Source organism: Zootermopsis nevadensis, unplaced genomic scaffold (genome assembly GCF_977971745.1).
Source record: "Zootermopsis nevadensis isolate Lab colony 2312 unplaced genomic scaffold, Znev_1.0 Znev_ptg000015l, whole genome shotgun sequence".
In the NCBI taxonomy this organism is placed as follows: Eukaryota; Metazoa; Arthropoda; class Insecta; order Blattodea; family Termopsidae; genus Zootermopsis; species Zootermopsis nevadensis.
Genome location: NW_028259147.1, coordinates 2,837,500 through 2,860,325, shown reverse-complemented (window position 1 = coordinate 2,860,325; position 22,826 = coordinate 2,837,500). Strand labels below are relative to the sequence as shown.

Genomic DNA, 22,826 nt, shown 5'->3' with positions numbered 1-22,826 from the left:
AACCACCCATCCTGGATTTGTATCGTTTATTAATCAGCTCCATGTGTACGTACAGGTTTGTAGTCGCCTTTCAGATACGTGGATTGTGACTCCGTCTACTCATTTACCGTGAACATGGTGTTTTGTTTGTCCGAAACGTTTATAATCACCTGTAGAAGCGCACGGCGTCGGAACCCAGAAGATTTGTCGTACAGTCGGCATTTTCATCGTCGTAATAACCGCAGAATAGCCACGGTGGTCTAGCGGTTAGAACGCTGGCCTTGTAATCGTGGGGTCTCGGGTTCGATTACAGGCGGTGCCCGAATTTATAACTTGTGTTGGGCAAGGCCGTGGTCTAGGCAACACGGAGTTTTCCTCCGTGGCATCCCAACAATTACTCCATTCACACACAGAAGAAGGCAATGGCAAACCACTTCTGGATCATCTGCCAAGAACGTATATGAACAGGTCCCAGTCCGAGAAAAGGATGGAAGGATCCTGTTCATATGGACTTGTCGTCAGACAGAACACTAAATAATAATAATAATAATAATATAATCGCAGATCTTATTATGTCTTGGTTAACCTTCATCTTCTTCGATGACCCTGATGTACTCTCCTGCTACACAGTGCTTGAATTTAGGTGTAACACTTTTCATTTGTTTTGCAGGCAAGTCGATCTGGCAGTTGGTTTTGGAACAGTTCGACGATCTGTTAGTGAAGATCTTATTGTTAGCAGCGATCATCTCATTTGTAAGTATATAGCGGTTAGTGCCGTGGTTATTTTGCTTGTGATGGGCCCAAAAAGTCTTTTTTGAGGACAAACGTATTGACGTCACTGCTGGTATATATGTTTCTTTAGCTGTAGGATAATGTTGATTTCACTGGCAGCTAATTCTTGACGGAGAAGGGGTATGTGTATGCAGCTCTGTGCAATGTAAACTTTCTTCCTGCGAAGATGAGAGAGAAGGAATCTGGTCAGGGCATGGTGAACGGCGAAGGCGAGAGGTAGAACACAGTCCTGAATTTCGCGACGATTATAGTGTCTTCTGGTACACTGGATAGCTGGTTTGAATCCAGCTGGGGTTTTATAATGCCAGTTTTTTTTACCGTGGGTGGATGCCGGCCACTTACTAATTTTTCAGTTTGCATTTCATCAGAATGCGAGTTTATTTAAAACTGATGGGCGTGAATTCGTGCGTGTTCAAGAGCCTTTGCCAGTTCTCACCGCCCCCACGACCGGCCGAGAAACTTTCACGAATGAACACGATTTAGAGGGTCGAGTGTATGCACTTGAAGTAAAGAAAAGATATCTATAAAAAAAACGTATTCCTTCTTCCATTTCTAGAAACTAATGACATATCTCCTTGCATTTACGCACTTGTGACCGTCTTTCTAAAGAGGGCAACCTGTTAGGAGGGGAAAATTAATGACGTGCATCTTTATAAATTGTTCAGGTCTGCGTGAATTTTTTTTTTTTCAACTGATGGAACAGGACCCTACAGGAAAGTCCCGTGTCTTGTATTAGGAAGGGTCTGACCGTTCCAATTGTTACCCTGGGTTATGGTAGACTCGTAGGCAAATTTCTAACTTTTCGGAGAAACATGCTGCTTTCATCTTCAGGGTTGAAAGTGGAGACAGTATGTTTCTCCGAAACGCCGGTATCTACCGCGGGTCCACACGACGTCGCAGGCCCAGAAAATCGTCATCTTGAGGGCCAGCGCTGACTCTTACGAGCTGTAATAAGACGAATGTTGCAGAGTTTTTGGTACAGTTAAAAGTACACCAGCTTTCAGGAGATCTTGTCTGTAATAACTTTATATCCGAGGCTTTTTATCATGTCGGCGAGAGGGTGGTTTCTGGTTACGTTTGAGATGGTTAAAATTGTTTTGTATTCGAAATTAAGTTGGACGTGACTTCAAAAATTCCATGAACACTGAGGCTTTTGTTTAGAATGTAATGGCAGTGGAAAATATGAACGCTGAAGTATGTTCGAGCTTCTTAATGTGTGAGAATTTTTACAAGAAAATGTGCTTGTAAGTGTTTCACATTCCTCCAGCTTTGAAACATAATGGTCGCCTTGTGCCATATCACTGTAATTAATTATGGTATCGTTTGCGTCATTTTCAAAGTTAGAAAATCCTGTTAGTGCGCATTAGTTCTGTGATGGCGTACACTAACGTCATTCCTTATCGAACTGCTGAAGAAATTGCTAGTCTGATAGTAACTGAGTGACTGGTTGTTTTCTTACAAATGACGCTAAAGCTCCCTTATTTTAGGGGTGTTTGTGGCCCCCCCCCCCCAAGCACATGCCACGATTCAACCGAAAGAGCTCCGAGACATGAAAGATGAAATATTGAGAATTTGGAAGTAGAAAACTCTCAAATACTGTAAGATCTTCGACGTTACACGTAACTGTTTTTGAAGATAAAATCGAGCATGGCCCGAAAGACCATTTTATCTTTATTCACAGGCAAAAATACCTTTCCGGGCGGGAAAAATTGTCTGAAACAGCAAATGTTACAAAAATTTTGAGGGGAAACTGATCTCAGATTCTGGCCACACAATTTAATTTAGTTGTTAAAATACGAATACTGCACTCGGGATATCAGGACTTGGAATTGTGTGAAAATAGAGCACCCTTGTAGTTAGTGGGAGGGTTTCAATGCACTCTGATCGCTGCCATTTGGAGCAGAAGTAAGTAGTGTGTTGAACAGTGCATTATGAAGCCGCTTCCAGTTTCCGCTGATTTTAACTGCATCACATTACCGACGCTAAATATCCCCCCCACCCCACCCAGTGACTGATCTCTATGGGCTGGTTCACACTGTGGGACACGACACGGTCAAGTCATTTAACACCTAATATAAAAATTTACCTTCCGGTGGGGAGGACATACTCCGGTCAGGTCTGGGTCAAGGCACCTTTGGTCACTCAGGGAGGCAACTCTTGTCCCATGGCCACATCGGCAACACGAAAACCGAAGAGGCTTGACCTGGTGTCAAAGCGCCGGTTAAATCCTGATTAAACTACGAACTGGAAGAAGGCTGTGATTTACAAGTGCGCCACGTCTCGGTAGTATTTCTAATGTTCCTGACGAAAACATCCGAGTATTTTTCGTCGTTCTGAGTTGAAAGGCCTGGAAATGGAATACTGGGGCAGAGAGAAGGCACGAAAGAGATTGGAAGAATTTGGATAAGTAATGAAGTTACAAAAGGAGTCTCCGTTAATACGTCGTCGTTTAATAAACTGCGAATAATCGGAAACACGCTGTGTAAGACCCCAGGGGCTGGGGATCAGTCTAATCGCCAAGCCACTGTTCAACAGCTGTCATATAAGTGACGTTCAGTGTTCTTGTCATTACATAAGACAGATGCGCGCGCGCAGTTCTATTTCATTCCTCTCTTATCTCTAAAGTTTTTACGAAGTTAGTGTCTTGACGTCATCTCTTGGGAATGGCAGAGCTAATTCTATTCTCACGTTGGCGGTAAAATGGAACACAGAGGAAGATAACTTCATACCGGAAGTTTCGTCAAAAATCTTTATTACGAGTCGTACCAGAAACTGATGAACCTGTGGATTATGCGTCATGGGAGAAAGCTACACAGCATTCCGTGTATCTGTCTCACCCCCACCCCCCACCCCCGCCCCCAGTAATACCACCCCCGCCGGCAAGTATCAGTGGGAATGTAAGTCAGTCTTGGAGTAATACGTAATATTTCCGGTTTCAGAAGCTTATTGTGATATAAAATTTAAATTAATGAGTGTAAGATTAAAATTAAGACGCAGTCGAATGTTTTTTTATATGCTTAAAATGGCACGACCTTAATAAATCTCTACGTTTCGAAGGATAGATCTTTCTTTGTTCTCAGATGAGTGGGAGACCGAACTATTCCCGATCTGTTGACCACAGATGCATTCTTCGAAACGTAGTGATTTTTTTTATGTTTAAGGCTTTTTTTAAAAAAGAAACGGACGATTGATGGAGTCAGAAACAAAGAAAGTAGAAACACACGTGACTTTGTCTTCTAGCGGTTAAGGTAGGAACTACAGCTCTGTTGTATTGTGGTACGTAACACCGGTTTTGACCCATCCGTACAGAAATACCACGCACCTAACCTTTCCCGACGTTGATTCGTCGCTAAAAGATACTGTTGACATTATCGTTTGGTCATCTTCAACGAGTGATATCATTGCGACAATAAAATTCATGTCTGTGCGCTTTATCGATCACTGTGATGTATCAGAAAGGTTACAATTCGTAAGAATTGAAGCTGATGAATTCTTTGATCATCACTGGCTTTTTATGTAGATTATCACTGGCATTCTGTGCGAGGATGATATTGGATAATTACACGTGAAGTGATAATATTTATATGCTCGGGAAACCTGGACTAAGTGAGCATCCATCCATTTCAGGCAAGAGTAGTGTTGCTTGAGTTTTTCTGTAACTCATTTCTTGAAATTTTTCTATTGCAGGTCCTAGCTTTGTTTGAAGAACATGATGACCAGATCACCGCCTTTGTTGAACCATTCGTTATATTGCTTATCCTCATTGCTAATGCTATCGTTGGTGTATGGCAGGTAAGAAGTGCAACTTTCTCATGATTATATATTTGTATAGGCATTTTATCCTGCTTACGGAGGCCAAGCGATCCGGTATTACTTGCGAACAGCCTTAGACTCGAAGCCAGTAACATCCAGTGCAGATTTTTTCACATAACTTTCTGTCTTATCTTACATATTTAAACTCTGTGTATGTTCGGATCATTTTCCCCCCACCTCTGTATCTGCATGAAATAATTCTGGTTTAATAGGCTCATAGATGGTTTAACATCGGCTTTTACTCTTTTATTGACTTGGGATATTTCTGATCAAGGCTAGTTTTAATTTAATTGAAGCTTAATTTTAGACAGGTTTAACCAAATACATATATTCTACGTTCTGCTTAAATATATCGTATATTTCGAGAATATGATTGCAGTTATTTTAAGAGGTGATTACAATGGTACTGTTCTTTCTGAATGTATAGGAGAGGAATGCAGAATCTGCCATTGAAGCATTGAAAGAATATGAACCTGAAATGGGTAAGGTTGTGCGAGGCGATAAATCTGGCGTCCAAAAGATTCGTGCCAAGGAGATTGTCCCTGGTGACGTAGTTGAAGTGTCGGGTAAGTTGGAACTACGGTCTGTGTCTCCGTTCTGCGTGACGTGTTCAGTGTTCTGTGTCCGTCGAGACGAACGCAGCGGTATTACCGTAAAATAAGGCATGAGCTCCTCTTGCTACGTGCTCCCCCATCTCTTACCACTCATGCTGTTGCAGCCATGTGGTTATTACACTTGTTTCATATTCAGGAGCTCCCAGGTTCAACTGTTAGCCTGACATGTTTTCTTGGTTGTACCCAGTCCCTCCAGACAAATGCAGGGGTAGGACATGATTGCTACATTCCACACCCTTTCCATTTCATTATTAATTGTGCCGTCATTATACGGTATATGGTCTCGGCAGCACGTTAAGTAAACCATAAATAAATAAAATAGAACCATAGCATCCGTTATTTGCTGCGTAATCTCGGAAAATAATGGTAGGAAATCAAACTGTAGAAACATAATTAGGAATCAGTAAGAAAAACCGCTTAGTTTTGTATTAAGTCAACCACCTCACTGAAATTTACCGAGTTCTTCGCAAAGAAACTTGCAAATTTATATGTTGATTGATATTTTGCAGTTGGTGACAAGATTCCTGCTGATATCCGTCTGATCAAGATCTTCTCTACCACCTTGAGGATTGACCAGTCCATCCTGACAGGAGAGTCTATCTCTGTCATCAAGCACACTGACGCCGTTCCTGACCCCCGAGCTGTGAACCAGGTGCGCACAGGATCAGTAATGCCAAGGAATTGTGATATATAAACAGAGAAACTCCGTATTTTTTAAAATATGCATATAATAAGTTCTTGAAATGAAAAGAAGTCATTGAATGCACGTGATATTCTTGTGCACGTCTATTTATTGGTGAAGCAGCTTTTATCATACTGCATGAAAGCTGTCGGTATTCTTCTCTCAGTTTTTTTTGTATGTGTGTAGGATATATTTTATATCAGTTTTATTTTTTACTGATTGGATGGAACTGGGAATGATTTTGCTCTTATTTTAGGCGAATGTAATAATAAATGTGGCACATGAATATTTCTTGAGATTTTGTTGTATTGTGACTTCTGTCTTGCAAGATTGAGATGCAAATAATTTTTAATGTCATTTGCGTGTTTTGGAATCAGCGTTTACATTTTCAAGCAGAGTAATTTTGCATTTTATAAACACATGCGTATGTGATTTATCCCTTTTTAAGACATCTGTCATAACCTAAAAGTGGATGTGGATTTATGCAGGGTTCACACTAAAAGTAATAAGGCTATTGAAAAACAGCAACGCTGGTGCAAATCGCAGAACATGTCGTATTCAGCGATCATTTCATATAGCTGCATTTTCACGAGCAAGCAGTTTAATTGCTTAGGTGTGGACGTAGGCGATGTATCACATTACGTGCCACTTGTTACTGCATCTTTTTGTATTAAAATCATTCCATATTGTGTTGCAGGACAAGAAGAACATTCTTTTCTCTGGCACCAATGTTGCTGCTGGCAAGGCTCGTGGTGTTGTGATTGGGACTGGCCTCAACACTGCCATCGGTAATTATCAGACACACCATTACATATAGTTTTTTGTTTTTGAATCCGTGAAGGTAATATGAGTGACAGTCACTTCGAATAATCCGTCGAAGTCTTTAATCGCTTCCTACCTGGCCTGGAGTATCCGGCACAAGGGAACACAGTCTCTGGTTGTGGCTGAAGAAGATCATGAAATAACGAGAGAGAGTCAGTCAGTTGTTTATTTTCATTGCACATTTAAGAAAATTCTGTACTGTGATAAGTGGGACAGTGTAGCGAGTCTTTTAACATTTGTCAGCCAAGTGACTCTGCTTATATGTGGTCCAACTAGCCGTGCGTCACTGTAGCATAACGATAAACAGTTGTAACACCAGAGTTAAAGGCTGACCAGCAGATGTCTAGTGCGGCGGATTTCGTATTGCAATATGATATACGTTGACGGTTTAACATCAAGAGCAGGGACTTTTCTCTTTGCCACCATATCCTAACCAGCTCTGAGATCCGCTTTGCCTTCTATCCTGGAAGCAAAGTGACTGGAATGTGAAGATGACCAGACATCATCATCTGGTGCTGAGGGAAGAATGAGTGGTTTTACCTCCATGCCACCATTAATTACAGCTGTGTGGTGCTTAGGCGTAGGAGGAGCATGATTATTATTGTCATGATTCTTGCTGAGGTCAAGATTTTTATGTCGTTAATACTCTGCAGTTTGTGATTTTATTTTGCTGAATGGTGCTTTTAATTTCATGATATTACTGCTGCGCCATCTCCACTTCTTATGCTGCAAGTTGTTACTCCTGTGTATCTCTCTGTTTATCCATTTCATGGTTTAGAAGGCGATTATTTACATTTATATCTTGTGTCATTAATCAGGTAAGATCCGAACTGAGATGTCTGAGACTGAGGAAATTAAGACCCCTCTGCAGCAGAAACTGGATGAGTTTGGTGAACAACTTTCCAAGGTTATTTCTGTCATCTGTGTTGCTGTGTGGGCCATCAACATTGGACACTTCAATGACCCAGCTCATGGTGGTTCCTGGATTAAGGTTAGTAGATTAGGTGAAATTGAAATACTAACGTTCTGTGCACTTCTGAAATTTACATATTATTTGTCCCTGTTATCTTGTTCCATACAGTAGATGTCATACATGTCCTTGTGGAAATGTGTTTTAATCTTATGGCTGGTTTACATTTAGAAAAAAAAATGGATTTTGTAAATCTCATTGTATCAGAGTTCCATTATGTTTGTTGCGTGCAGGGTGCGGTGTACTACTTCAAGATTGCTGTTGCCCTGGCTGTTGCTGCCATTCCTGAGGGTTTGCCTGCCGTCATCACCACCTGTCTGGCCCTGGGAACGAGACGTATGGCCAAGAAGAATGCCATTGTGCGCTCCTTGCCCTCTGTAGAAACCCTGGGTTGCACGTCTGTCATCTGCTCTGATAAGACTGGCACGCTGACCACGAATCAGATGTCTGTTAGCCGGTGGGTAAAGCATAGTCTGTATTGACAACACTCGTGCAATAAATGGGTTTTTTTAGTAATTTGAATTTTTTGGTGGACATGTAAGTGGGCCAGTGCTTCACATTCTAGAAGACCACCTTAGACAAGATTATGGATACTTGAATTGTCAGTGGTTTTGAACTTTGACCCCTAGATTGGATCAAGGTTGTATAAACTGAAAAAAAGTATTCTGCTCTGCTTGAGCAAATTTTGAACCTTTATGTTAGCGTTTACACTGAATATGAAAGACCATGTGTATGTGTGTGTGAATCATATTTATAGCCTTCTGTAAAATTTAAAACAGAACGTTTTATAGACTTAAAACACTAATGATAATTTAAGGGCTAAAATTCATTTTGAACATGTGGTTAATAGAAAACAAAAGAAGAGATTGTATTTCTGACAAAACTCTAAAACTTACTGAGATAAGTTTATTATATTCTGTCTTTCATACAGTGAACTGAGTGTTTTTGAGCATTTAAAATGTTTGAATATTTATCCATCTGTATAGAAATCTTAAAACCTTGCGTACTGTGCAGTATATTGATATATAAAATCAATTGAATTTTCTGTTCTTTCTCTATAATTTATTTTCTAGTCGCATATTTCATGTAATATGTTGTTGTGAATGTTTTCTTTACAGAATGTTCATCTTTGAAAAGGTTGAGGGTAATGACAGCTCATTCCATGAATTTGAGATCACTGGTTCAACATACGAACCTATCGGTGATGTATTCCTTCGAGGTCAAAAGGTAAAGGGTGGAGACTATGATGGTCTTCATGAGATTGGAACCATTGGTATTATGTGCAATGACTCTGCGATTGACTTCAATGAATTCAAGCAGGCATTTGAGAAGGTTGGTGAAGCTACTGAAACTGCTCTGATTGTACTGGCTGAGAAGACCAACCCTTACAATATAGCCAAGCAGGGCCTAGACCGCCGTGCATCTGCAATTGCTGTCAGGCAAGACATGGAGACCAAATGGAAGAAGGAATTTACCTTGGAGTTCTCCCGAGATCGCAAATCTATGTCTTCTTACTGTGTGCCACTGAAGCCAACTCGTCTTGGCAATGGACCCAAGCTGTTTGTGAAGGGAGCGCCTGAGGGAGTGCTAGATCGTTGCACTCATGCCCGTGTTGGGACCCAGAAGGTACGGGGTTTGCTTCAGCAAAATCCAAGTTTTTGAAAATAAGGGTGTCCTGTTTAAACTGATGACCAGTAATGCCACTGTCTACCAGTTAAAATCATCCTTCGCTTGTTCCATCCACCTCCTATCCTATTTTCGCTGGGATCCACCTTAATGTATTGTCTCATCATCTTTTTTTGTCTACGTATGGCCCCAAATTCAGCTTTATGTATCTCTCATTAGCTTGCTTGAATACAATATTAACAGCTGTTGTGTTTAGGTGCCTCTGAGTGCAACCCTGAAGAACCGCATTCTGGAACTCACACGGCAGTATGGCACTGGTCGTGACACGCTTCGCTGCTTGGCTCTTGCAACTGCTGATAATCCTATTAAACCTGAAGACATGGATTTGGGTGACTCTACCAAGTTCTACACATATGAAGTGAACCTGACTTTTGTTGGTGTTGTGGGAATGTTGGACCCTCCCCGCAAGGAGGTGTTTGACTCAATTCAGAGGTGCCGTGCTGCTGGTATCCGTGTCATTGTCATCACTGGTGATAACAAGGTACCTTTCTTGTTGGATATGAATGTCTTTCTTGGACTGATGAACCTTGAGTCCTAAAAAGCTGGTATTAATCATCAGTAATATATAAATTAATTTTCATAGCTTTCTTAATTGTAATACAGAAAAATCGCCAGTTACATAACTCCTGTAAGGGGTTCTGGACATTTCAAGTCTTTGCTATTTTGTGGGCTCCCTGACTATAATGATAACAATTTCATATAATTTGATTGCAGTTTATAAAAATGCTGCTAACCATCCAAAATACATACATACATCACTCAGTTTTGTTTTATTATAGACAGGGTAATAAAACATGACAAAAATATACACAGGATGCACAAAACACACCAACAGGCAGCACGCAGGTTGAGACACCTGACCTAGTTACTTCAAATAATTGAACATGTTTATTATTACTTGAATCGTATTGTTTCTCTATTTGCTATACTTTGAATTTGTTAATGGTGAACTCAGGCCACTGCTGAAGCCATCTGCCGCAGAATTGGCGTCTTTGGAGAGGATGAGGACACAACTGGAAGATCTTACTCCGGCCGTGAATTTGATGATTTGCCGAGCAGCGAGCAGAAAGCTGCAGTTGCTCGAGCCAGGCTGTTCTCCAGAGTAGAGCCTGCACATAAGTCCAAGATTGTGGAGTTCTTGCAGAGCATGAATGAAATTTCTGCTATGGTGAGATACATTTTAGTTTATTTTGTATGGACATAATCCATTTTGTGTTGTTTAAACAGTATAAAAACTTTATCGGTACCGGAAGTTAAAAAATTAAAGTTTTTAATGTTCTCTGTATTAGGAGACTGGCTCTGTCTTTGTCTTCCAGTAAAAGTACTAAATTATGAAGGGATGCTTGAGAGAAAACTCTCATGTTGACATTCAGATTGCACCCCTATTGTTTCTGGATGTGACTTGTATATCTTCATGTAAAGTGTTTATTATCGATGTCCAGTTGTAACCAAAACCGGAATGCATCATCATATTTTAGTAACATTCTGTTCATTGGTTCACAGACGGGTGATGGTGTGAATGATGCACCTGCCCTGAAGAAGGCTGAAATTGGCATTGCCATGGGCTCTGGAACTGCTGTTGCCAAGTCTGCTTCTGAGATGGTGTTGGCTGATGATAACTTCTCCTCTATCGTGGCTGCTGTTGAGGAAGGCCGAGCCATTTACAACAACATGAAACAGTTTATCCGATACCTGATCTCTTCAAACATTGGTGAAGTTGTGAGGTCTGTATTATTCCATCAGTCTTTGAGTGTTGTAGCTAAGCATCTAAATTAACTTTAATGGTACATCACTATTACATTTGTATAAGAATAAATATCGACAGCAAACATGGTTGTTCCCATTTGTGTTATTTTATGTCTTTTACATAATTAGATTTTCAAAAGTGCCATGTTTGTTTTAAACTTACAGATATCTGGTAAAAGCAAAAACAGCAACCAATATTTTTACAATGTGTTCAAGAGATTAAAAAAGAGAACTTTTCTTATCTATTAGGTACCACACATATTCTTAATATAATTATTATAGTTTCATAAGAAAGGGTTTCATTCTGATCAGAAATTGAGGATCTACCCTTCCCCACCACAATTTGCCCAAATGTTATTGTGGGTGAAGCTGGGAAGGAATGGATATGACAACGTACCTGACGTACGTAAGAGAAGTAAGGTAACTTTACCTCTAAATATTCTGTAATTTCTCCTTTATTATTAATCATACCAATCATGTGTGAAGGAACATTTTTACTTTTATCTGCATTTGACACCGTGTCCAAACGGGGTACAGGTAGAACCTCAACACTGAATGGAGTTAGTGGTCAATTTAATGCCTCATTTTGTCTCCGCATGTAGGAGGAGAACCCCTGGTACTCATTGGATGAGTCACAGAGGTATTCTGGAAGTTCTGGTACCATGGGCAGAACATTTATGTTCAACATTATTAATGTGAACACGCTGCCCTCTTTGGTGAATTTTTGGTAAGGAACCAAATGTCAGCCTGTCTCATCATTGGCAGCAGAGTTGTTGGTAATTTCCCATTGTAATGTTTGATACAGTATCTTCCTGACTGCTGCTTTGGGTCTTCCTGAGGCCCTCATTCCGGTTCAGTTGCTTTGGGTCAACTTAGTAACAGATGGTCTTCCCGCCACTGCCCTCGGCTTCAACCCCCCGGATCTCGACATTATGTCCAAGGTGAAAGTTCTAATTGATTATATAAAACTTGTCAGCTGCGGTCTTATGGGTGTTTGCCAATATTTCAGAGCAACATAATTGTCACCATCTTCTAAGTTGTCTCACCCAGAAAATGTGGGTGATACAGTCTCCTGAAATGTTGGTAACCCACACAGCACCATAACCCAGTATACCACATTAAATAGTTTCCTGCCATTAGAATCTCAGATTATTACAATACATGATCATTATAATTTGTTATTTCAGACTTTGTTTTCTGTGATGTCATTGTCTCTGTTAACTTAACCAGGGGGCACTTTATCATACTTAATAATAGATCTGCATTCATATTCAGAAGGCATATGGATTGCAAGTCTGAGTCTGTTACGAATAAAGTATAATTTCATGAACTGTATTCTTACGAAAATATTTTCACTGTACATCTCATAATTTCCTGTCATTTCGACTACATTACTCTTCTGTCATTAGTGGAGTTATGTTTCTAAAGTTACATACTTATAATTTGTACATCATGTTCTTAATGGAACATATTTTGCTATAGCTTGGTAAATGAAATTACGATTATCATTAAATTGAGAGGGTATTGACATATGATGTGTGATTGTTTGCAGCCCCCACGTAAGAGTGATGAGTCCCTGATTTCTGGCTGGCTGTTCTTTCGTTACCTGGCTATTGGATTTTATGTAGGTGCCGCAACAGTTGGTGCTGCTTCTTGGTGGTTCATGTACAGTCCTCTTGGACCAGGGTTGAATTATTATCAACTGGTGAGTGCCAACATCACTGTTGATTGAAATTCAGTTGATTACTTCTTCAGTTACATATTAGAAAATTGAATTCATATGGCAGGGTTATTGAAAATCTGTAATTAAGTTTATGCTTTAATTCAAAGTTTTGTTTGCTTGAAATATGATACATTTTATATTCTCTGTGACAGATCCTGCCCTTTTATGCAAATTACGAAGGTGCTTGTGGCCCACTTCATATAAAACGTTTTTCTGCCGACATCAGTCAGTTGTATTTTGTAATGATAATGCGTTCTTACGCGTGCTACATTAAAATATTTTCACACAATATGTTTTTCTGGTAGATACTGAATTGACAGTTGTGTGGTTGGTTGCCCAAGTACGAGCTATATGAACAGGGCATTTGATAATCTCGTTAAACTTGGTCGCAGATGGACAGATGTGTTGCCTCTGTTGAAAAAAGCATGTCATTGGTGGTTTTATATTGTATATTTGGTTACATGCATTAAATATGTGTGTAATATACAGTTTGGTCGTGTTTTCTGATTGACGCTATATACGTTTTTCTCGATATTTTGTTCATACTAAATTTTTTTATTGCAGACTCACCATCTTGCTTGCATTGGTGAAGGAGAGGAGTTCAAGGGAGTTGACTGCCATGTTTTCACTGACCCTCATCCCATGACCATGGCTCTGTCTGTACTCGTCACCATTGAGATGCTCAATGCCATGAACAGGTGATACATAGTTGTTATTGTAAAGGCATGAACCAATACTACACATTATATCTGATATTAATAAACTTGTACAAATGTAAGGTTTGTAATTATGGTTGACCATACCGGCAGTGGAAATTTGTAGCAAATGAAGAAATATATATACCAAGGACTTCCTCGCAGTGGTTGAAAATTGATGCCTGTGCTTCTTCCTACTGTGAGAGAAGACGAGGTTTGGAAGTCGGGCTTCTTAAATTCACCCTGTTGCCAACACAGCTGACATTGATGATGTGAAGTTTACTGTCGTACTTTATGGATAAATACGCTGTATTACGTAGAGCAGGGACAGTGAACACTAACCTGTATGCCAAATTTTATAGAACATGTTTGTTTGCCGTTCTGTTTAATGAATAGTATGAATAGGTACTTAAAATTTACTGGCTGTAAAATCTGTCGTGACAGGGGTGAATAGAGTGGCATTGTGGTTGATTGCTTGGGTCCTACTGGTTCCCCACACAGTGATGCATATAATCAACCATCGTACTCATTCCAAACATTTTGACATAAGTTTTCACTTTTTCCAGCTTGTCTGAGAACCAGTCACTAGTTGCGATGCCCCCATGGTGCAACTTGTGGCTGATGGGATCCATGATTCTGTCTTTCACTCTCCACTTTGTCATCCTTTACGTTGAGATCTTGTCCGTAAGTTGTTTCTGCATTTTTATAATTACCTAAGGCAATTGAAATATAAGTTTTTCAGAGTTTATAGTGGAGCTTTTAATTCTTTCCCAGATTATTTGTACTCTTGACAAATTGTTGACAAAGAATTCTTTTATGATGTAAGATCAAAGTTTTGGAGCCCTGAATTTTGCTTCATAGGTGTTCTGTACTTCCTACTTTTCTTTGATGTGCATACATTTTAAATTTGTTGTCCAACAGATAAATTTGAATGAGAGTTCCACTTGTTAAATTTATGTCTGAGTTCTCTGAATTTAAAATTCATATATTTTATTAATGGTATTTGATGGGACCATGTTGATGTTCATTTGTTTCAATAAGTGGCAGGTATTTATCTGTTTTGTTGGTGTGCAAATGGCAACAGTAAGGCCAGTAGCTCATAGAATGCATTTTGAGCTATTGCTATGGAAACAGTGAAAGTATGATGCTGCATCAGAAATTTTTGAAATGGAAAGCTTTTGTCACCTATGTTCAGATGAACATTTTTTATTGCTTTGGTGTGTGGAGCTCACTTATATGTTTGTATCATACCTTTAACTTACATCCTGTATACTATATTTTGAAGTAATACATGTTTATGGCTTCCCCCTCGCCCCCCTAGGCTTTTTGTCCTATAAAGAGATTTTTGAGTATTTTCTCTGTAACATGTAAATTGCAATGTTTGTTCCTGTCAGACCTTATATGTCATGACATGAGAATGACAGCTTTCTCTCTGAACGTAGTATTGAATAAGATGTTCTATTGTGTGTCCCTCAGCGATATACCGGGTCTACAATTTATGCTGTAACGGCCTTGCTTGCATTGCGTGCTCGGCCGAGTGCACTGTTGGTGTGGGAGAGAGTATTGCGTGTTCTTCCCGTGAGTCACCGGCGAATCAGTTTCATTGCGTCTCTCATCGCAGATTGACGTTGATAATATGGTGTACAGTATTAAGCAACGTGTGTTCTTAGTCGAAACATATGCCAAATATTCATCCTACGGAAGATGCCGCCGTAAATATCGCAGACATTTTCCCAGTGAAAGTGTTCCTAGCAGGCCCACGATAGAGAGATTAATAAAAAAAAATCGTAGTACGGGATCAGTTTTGGATAAAAAGAAGAACAGGAAACCACAATTCATTTCAACAATTTCCCAAGAAGAGCTTCGTCAAGTATTTCGAAACATGTTAACGAGATGTGAAGTCGCTTGCAAGCACAAGGAAGTCACTTTGAAAATATTTTGTGATTTAAGGTAAAACAATTAATGTAATAACATGTATTAGTGACGAGAAATATTTGTAGTTCGCTGTTACTAGCGGCACTGAAACTGATTCGCCTGTGACTCACGGGAAGAACACGCTATCTCTATCCCACACCAACAGTGCACTCGGCCGAGCACGCAATGCAAGCAAGGCCGTTACAGCATAAATTGTAGACCCGGTATTTACCTTATCAGGTTTATTCCTCTCCAGAATCATATGTGAGGCTTAGCATATTTATCTTTCCTTTCATGATAGGTATAATTTGTTTAGTGCATGCAGTTATTATAGTGTTTATTTTTAGCAGAAGTGAGAGAACGTGAATTGAGTTTTGTGTTTTGTCGTTCAGACTGTTTTTCAGGTAACGCCTCTTAATGTCGATGAGTGGGTGACCGTCATGAAATTCTCCATCCCTGTTGTGCTACTTGATGAAACACTCAAGTTTGTTGCCAGAAAGTTTGCTGATGGTGAGAACTTCATTTATACCCTGCACTGGATTGTTATTATGTGGGGGGCATTCATTGCCTTGATATTGTTCGGCCCCCTTTAGGAAATAATAGTGGATGTGAATTTTTGCCTACCTAAACCAGCCACAAATAAATACTACTTCACCCCTGGACTTTTGAACATTAACTTATAAATTAATATAAAATATGGTGAGAGAGAGAAAGAGAGACAGTCTCAATCGACAGAGATTTGTTTTGGAACAGTTTAACCTTAACACCCTCCCTATGCCGAGCATGGAGAGAACTGGTGCTTTGGTCACAGTGTGTGACTGCAGAGGCAGTATTAAGTGACAGTGGACCAGAGACGGGGTGTGGAGTGGTTCGGTGGAGAACAGGGTCGAGGGGTGTGTCTTCCTTCCCAGGACACAAAAGGGAATTGCTCACTCAGAAACCAGGGATCATTGTGTTTTCCTGTACAAGTGATCAGTACAAAACTCGACCTCCTTCCAGAAAGGTGTTTTCGTGCTGCACCGAATAACCTTGTGCTATGAGTATGTTTTGATAACATTTACTCCTTTACATTTTTCTAACTGTAAAGGCATTCATTTTGTAATTAGTAGGGAAGTGCCTTTTTAAGACTCACCTCTTTTTGTCAGATGGTCATTTTGTTTTTTGCACCTAGTTTCTTTCATGGTTTTTTTTTTCTCTCTGAAAATTTGCTGACAGCTGTCCAGTTTTTGCTTACCTGTGTACATAATGTTTTAGGCAGAGCCCTTATTATATTATACATTCTGACAATAATTTTAATGAGGTTTAGCCATGGAGTTGAAAGGGAGGGTGGGATTTTTTGAACAACAAACATGCATATTTGTATGAAACAGGAAACTTCTGTTATGGGTACTACATCATGTCTGCCATTTTGATCTACAAAAGAAACTATTCAGTAATGGTTTTGTATCGTAGTCTGAATTAATTGTATAAAAAAGCATGATGTAACCCATGTAATTGCAGCAAATTTTATTTGTCCATTTCATTTCTGGGGATAAAGAGTTTCATGCATAAGAATTATTTATTTTTAATGGCAGACTCTTTATGGGCTTTGTGCGGGATCACAAGGTTCTGTTTGAAGAGGCGCTGTTTACTTAGGTAATAATGCCGGACAAGTGCATTTTTGTTCCATTTAGTTCATTGTGTTTATCTGTATATTCAACATTTAAATTATTGTTATTAAACTGTTACCAGATATTGATAATACATATCAGTGAAAAGTGGAAGTTTTTGATTGCTGAAGAATGGTGGCAGAATTATCTTAAAATAGCATTTCCTGTTTTGACATTTCTTATTTGAGAAAGTTAGGTTACCCTTCAGGTATTGTATTGCGTGATTTATTGCTGCGTTTGCGATTTCATTATCGATTCAGGTGGGGAGACAGAGTGGCCTTCAGACAGAAAAGAAATTACAGTGGGATGGGAAGAAGAGAAACGTGGCTTTAAAAAGATTGCTTAAGTGAAGAATATACTGAGGGAACGTTAGCAATGTGAATGGATACAAAAATTTCCATGTATTTAATTTTGTATTTTGCTTTTCGTTTTGTGATGTGGAACATATATGAAGCCATCCATTCACTCAGTGGCCAGCTCTGTACCTTCTATGCTTCCATCCCATCCTGTGGCTCAGCCTATCTGTGCAAACCTGTGCCCATGCACCTCTGCACGCTAAAACTACTGCTGTGAATAATGGACTGGCATTAACTTACTCTTGTGTGTTATGAATCATTATTATTTTCCATATTTCTTTTTCACGGAAGAAATATATTTATGCATGATGCTTTATCACTTTGAAGCACAACAAGACCTTTTGTTTGAGAAAATGACATACCCCAGCTAATGGTTCCTACGTGTTGTAGGTTGAACTTTTCTTCTGTTGGGTTTGGTATAATGCATTGAAAATTCTTCCATATAGTCATAGTTTTAGTATGGCTAAAACAAGTTGATTTCACTTCCAACACGCAAACAGAAGAGAAAGAGTTTAGAAATTTAATGTTTGTTAATGTATGAATGAATACAGGGAAAATTATTAGTAAGTACGAATTAGATTTGTGTGTATGCGAGTGCATTTGATCCTTTTAAGGGCATGTGTTAGACAAAAAAGTATTAACCGTCATGATCTAAGCAAGCAGTTCCTCTGCTTCATGCAAAAATAACCTAATGTTGGTGAACAGTTTAATGAACTCGCTGGAGGGAAGTAAGACTTAGTTTTATACAAATAACACTAATATTAGTGCAGATCACTTACCTGAAATGAGTTTCATGTTAAGTGTTCTTTCATGCTGAGAAAGAGATTTTACATTATTAGTGAACGGTTCAGCTCCTCCAGTTTCATTTAAATTGTTCAGTGCATTTTAATGAGAGAATTGGAATCTAAAAGTAACATAAATATGGTGTGTAAATATCAAGTAATGTAACAGTGGAACAACTTGTTAATGAGAACTTGTGTTACTAATAAAAGAAATTAATATTTTAAAGAAAAATGAGTGTAACTTACATTAAGTGTTTGCATGCTGTTTGTACTTGCTGATAAGCTTCTTTCTCCGCCTACTGACATGCTTGATTTCTTTCCACCTCCCTTTTATCATACCATATTTTGATTATGTAGCTATAGTTCAGTGGTTTTAAGAGTTCTTTTTGGTTTTATTTTCTACCCCTTTAATTATTATGATTTATCAATACAAAACAGGAACTATATCCACCATCTCTAATGGCTGTGGCAGGTTAATTGCTGAAAGCACAATCCACTTTTCGGTAGGGATTTGTAGATCAGACGAGGTAGAGGCGTGTATATTTCCTTTATCTCGAGTGGCATAAAACAAAATGTGTTTGCGGCAATAGCTCCTCGCATTATAAATTTGTACTTAAGTACAAATGCATGTATAGCTGTGGCACAGCACTGGACTAATGACAATAACATTTTTATGTGATGTCAACCTTAAATTTAATTCGCTCGACGGCTATGATAAATAGAAGTAGGAAGGAACTTGTGAGGTCTGGTTGAAGGGGCCCGTGCCATTGCTCCAAATAATCGGACACAACCCACGTGCTTTGTATCTATTGTATTGAAACTGTTGGCTCCAGTATGACTGAAGACAAACTGGCTACCAACATAAATAACATCAGTGCAGAGATGGAAAGGGAACTTTATGTGAAGTGTTTATATGGAAGTAATAAATTAAATTTGGCTGCAGACATGTACATTTTATTTTGTAAAATAATGTCTAAGAGAACAACATGTAAAATAAGTAAGAATAGAAGCATGTGTACCACATCTAAAGCCTAAATATGCTGAGAGCAAAAGATGAAGACTGATAATTGCATCAAATAGAACATTTTCTTGTTTCTTGCGTTATTCTTCGGCAAGTTCCAGTTCAGAAACTGCAACTTGAGTAAAGTTTTCACACGGCTGGAACTCTGTAATATGATGACATCATAGTGTTCCTTCATGTTGGTCATTTGTTTGTATTTGTGTAGCGGATTTTTTTTTTTTTGATCGGTTTCCATCAGAGTATTCATTTGACGTCCTTTTATGAGACAATAGAATCCATATTAATGTTATGTGATATGTGCTTTATCCTCTATTGGATATAAGAAGTGTAATATTTTAGAAGTACTAGGAAATGCAAGCATTTTCAAAATATAACATTTATTCTGAAACTTACAATTAAAATATAAAATCAGTTGTCTTCATATCAAGTGACAAAACCAAAGGAGACAAAATGTCTGCCATTAGAAAAAAAGATTCACATCTTTTGTGTACACAATGGCCATTTGAATCTCTGAGTGAACATTCTGTGGAGTATGATATTGAGGAAAGATGTTTTCAGACAAGCGTGTTGAGTTTCATAATACATATCTTTGTTTCAGTTACATCACTCTTTTTAGCAATCATTGTACATTGTAATGTTCGGCCAGAGGTTGGTCATGGTGTTCGTAACACGTATTTGTTTAAGGGCAACTGATAATGCCGCAGACAAATTGTGGCAAAACTTAACAAGGTAGTGAATAACAGGTCTATAAGGAAGTGAACTGTTATTGAAATATATACTATATTCCAGTTGCCAATGAAAACCTGAAACATGTCTTAAGTACTGTTCATAATATGGATAAAACAAAATAATACATCAGTCTGAGATTTTCGGACTGAGGCAATACTGATTTGTGCTATTCAGGTTATTAATTCTGTTACAAGCCATTTTTTTATTGCATGAAGTTTAAAGAATTTTGTTCCAGTTTGCAGTTTTTTATTTTACAAAGTGTGCAGTCAGACAATCCTATGTAACCTGAACCTCCCCTGACAAAGCTTGATGTTTCTAAGTTCAGTCAGCAGGCAACCTGATTACTTCTGCCTTAGGTAAGAATCCTTATAATATTGTCAAATTTGGGAAAATTCATGATCCTGGTGTAGCAGAAATGTGTTCGTAATAGTTAAATCATTTTGTTTTCCACTGATATATAAACATCACTGACAGCTAAAAGAAATAAGAGTTTATATGTATTTTGTAAGATAAAAATGTTTTTGCTACAAGGGCATGATTTTCTTGAATATTCAGAAATGGTTTTCAAAGCAATATTAATGTAATGCCTACTATATAGTAGAGAATTCTCATACAGTCATCGGGCTTACTTTAAATAGGAATCTTTTGTTCAGTTGTAAAGTTACATTTACTGTGTGTCTAATAATAGCTGAGAAGAACATTTATGTAATGCCAAAATAATTCTAAGTACACTAATTTAGTTTCTTTTTCTTGAAAATGTTACGCATGGGCATCCATTAGAAATATTTTCCTGTCATTATAATACTTATGTAAGTGAAAATAATACTGTTTTGAGTTCAATTACAAGGAGGCCAAGGCTCGACTTTGGGCTGTCACACCATAGAAGAAGAAGAAGTTCAGTTACAAACAAGTCATTCATTAATTTTATCAACCTTATTGAAAATGAACAAGTCAGGATAGCAACCATTTTTCAGATTTGCATCAGTTCCTTGGAACAAATGCTGCAGTAGCACCTCCAAAAATGGGACCCAACTTTATTTAATGCCTTTGTAATTTCCCCTGGCTGTTCTTGGTTGCCCATTTGTAACAATGTAATTTTGCGATGTTTATTAAGCAGTTGTGACATTTATATAAATATAATCAGACACACACAACCTTCTGACAGAAGCAAAAAAAAAAAAACTTTCGGTCAGTGAGAACACACATTCATCTACGCTTTTTGTAATATTCAGTGAAATAAATATACCAATATTTCTTTTTGTGTGTGATGAACATGCCTCTCTTAATGGAAGTGTGTCTGAAGAAAGACATGTAATTAATTTTCATACCCCATGTTCATCAGATACAGTTTTCATAATTTGTAGCTGATCTTTCACAGTAAGAATTTTGAGTTATAGTTTGTAACAAAAACGTTGAAACATTTATGTAAATATTGATTTGAGTACTAGAATTTTGGTAATAATTGTGATTACAAATTGTATTGGTGTGAATGAAAAATTTGTTAAATTTTTTGTGTGTATATGACGTACATTTATGATGGGTGTAATGATCATTCATTCAGTCATTTCATCAATCCATAGCAGTGTCTGAATATATTTATTTGAAGGAATTATAGTAAGATATTGTTAATGACTATTATAATATATCAGCATTTTATTATGTTTTCAGTGTTGAAGTCAACATCGTCTGAAATTTAGCAGCATGATCTGATGGGACCAGTCAATTCGATATTAGTGGTCCTTTCCCTTTTAACATTCATATACCGATTTTTCATGGTTTTTCTTGTCCCCTTTGATATCAGGTGGGCAGAGGATTGCCATGTGCACTATCCCAGAATGTGAGAATTGTGGAAATATTTATGCAAGACAACTATTCATTGTTGAAGTTTGAAGGTTTATGACGATCATGCATTATAGTGTGTAAAATTGTCTTTTCGGACCCTTTAAATGTCATTATTTTATAATTTAGACGATTGACGAAGTCCAAAAGAACAATTTTACATATAAATTTCATTGTTGAGAATATTTGAACTTCGGAATAGCGTGTCTTTTGCGTTTCTTAACGTCTTAATATTGTTTTGCCTCCTTTCTCTGATGTACTTGATTTCTTTTAACTAATGTTACCTTTATTCTTTTTCATAATTTACTCAGTGCTTGGTTAAGTTAATGGAGTGTACCCCTCCCTGCATCACCCGTCTCTCTTCATCTGGAATGCTGTGTGAGTATTGTCACCTTTGACCCAAGGACCTATATATTGTTTTCCAGTACATTTAAAATCATGATCATTTATTGTAGATCTCAAGCTTACATTTATAATATTTAATAATATTTATATTTCATAATGCACCCATTTATTTTGGGTATGGGTTTTCACTGTCTGTACAGTCAGTACAAAATATTCATTTTTCAGAAGTATTTCCAATAATTTGGCTTAAATAACAGGACATACGAAAAGATTGACAGGTAAAATAGTGTTAAAAATCACAGTTCCAATGTTTGTCCTGTACATTCATGCATTTTAAATTGTTCATTTTATAATTCTGATGTAAGTTTGCAGTCTTAATATGCATCAATGCATATACATACAGTGGTAAATGTGTAGAATGGGACATTTTCAAATGGGGAAAATCCAAACTATTTGTTATAAAGATGGCTGTCTTCTGGGATGTAACACTGTGTAGTTTGGTAGATATATTTCACAGGGGCCTACTGCCTTCATGTACCAGACTACATGGCGCTACATCACAGGAGAGAGCCATCTTTGTGTTTGTCACTATGGGAACCTCAAGTCTCACCTGTTAAGTCATAGATTACCTAATTATGAATGAATAGTCTTTCGAATTTAATATTCACA

The 22,826-nt window shown here is 38.1% G+C and overlaps 1 protein-coding gene across 6 annotated transcripts in view; it reads left to right on the top strand.

Annotated features, from left to right (window-relative positions):
* The window catches only part of SERCA (ATPase sarcoplasmic/endoplasmic reticulum Ca2+ transporting SERCA), a 52,386-nt gene that overhangs the window by 26,695 nt on the left and 2,865 nt on the right, over positions 1 to 22,826 (top strand). For 2 of the 6 annotated variants that reach the window (XR_015535228.1, XR_002542549.2), the window contains exons 4-20: positions 650 to 732; positions 4,459 to 4,563; positions 5,012 to 5,150; positions 5,708 to 5,850; positions 6,578 to 6,668; positions 7,521 to 7,693; positions 7,906 to 8,129; positions 8,791 to 9,298; positions 9,555 to 9,839; positions 10,314 to 10,526; positions 10,862 to 11,082; positions 11,910 to 12,045; positions 12,657 to 12,809; positions 13,392 to 13,525; positions 14,089 to 14,206; positions 15,829 to 15,946; positions 22,124 to 22,190. Coding sequence is in view for 4 of the 6 variants with exons in the window: in XM_022060324.2 (XP_021916016.2) it covers positions 650 to 732; positions 4,459 to 4,563; positions 5,012 to 5,150; positions 5,708 to 5,850; positions 6,578 to 6,668; positions 7,521 to 7,693; positions 7,906 to 8,129; positions 8,791 to 9,298; positions 9,555 to 9,839; positions 10,314 to 10,526; positions 10,862 to 11,082; positions 11,910 to 12,045; positions 12,657 to 12,809; positions 13,392 to 13,525; positions 14,089 to 14,206; positions 15,829 to 16,029 (2,927 nt within the window). In the remaining 2 variants the exon portion in view is untranslated. Of the gene's footprint in view, positions 1 to 649; positions 733 to 4,458; positions 4,564 to 5,011; positions 5,151 to 5,707; positions 5,851 to 6,577; positions 6,669 to 7,520; positions 7,694 to 7,905; positions 8,130 to 8,790; positions 9,299 to 9,554; positions 9,840 to 10,313; positions 10,527 to 10,861; positions 11,083 to 11,909; positions 12,046 to 12,656; positions 12,810 to 13,391; positions 13,526 to 14,088; positions 14,207 to 15,828; positions 19,168 to 22,123; positions 22,191 to 22,826 lie in introns of those variants that run through there. The other 4 variants (XM_022060325.2, XM_022060326.2, XM_022060324.2 and 1 more) reach the window with 2 other exon arrangements.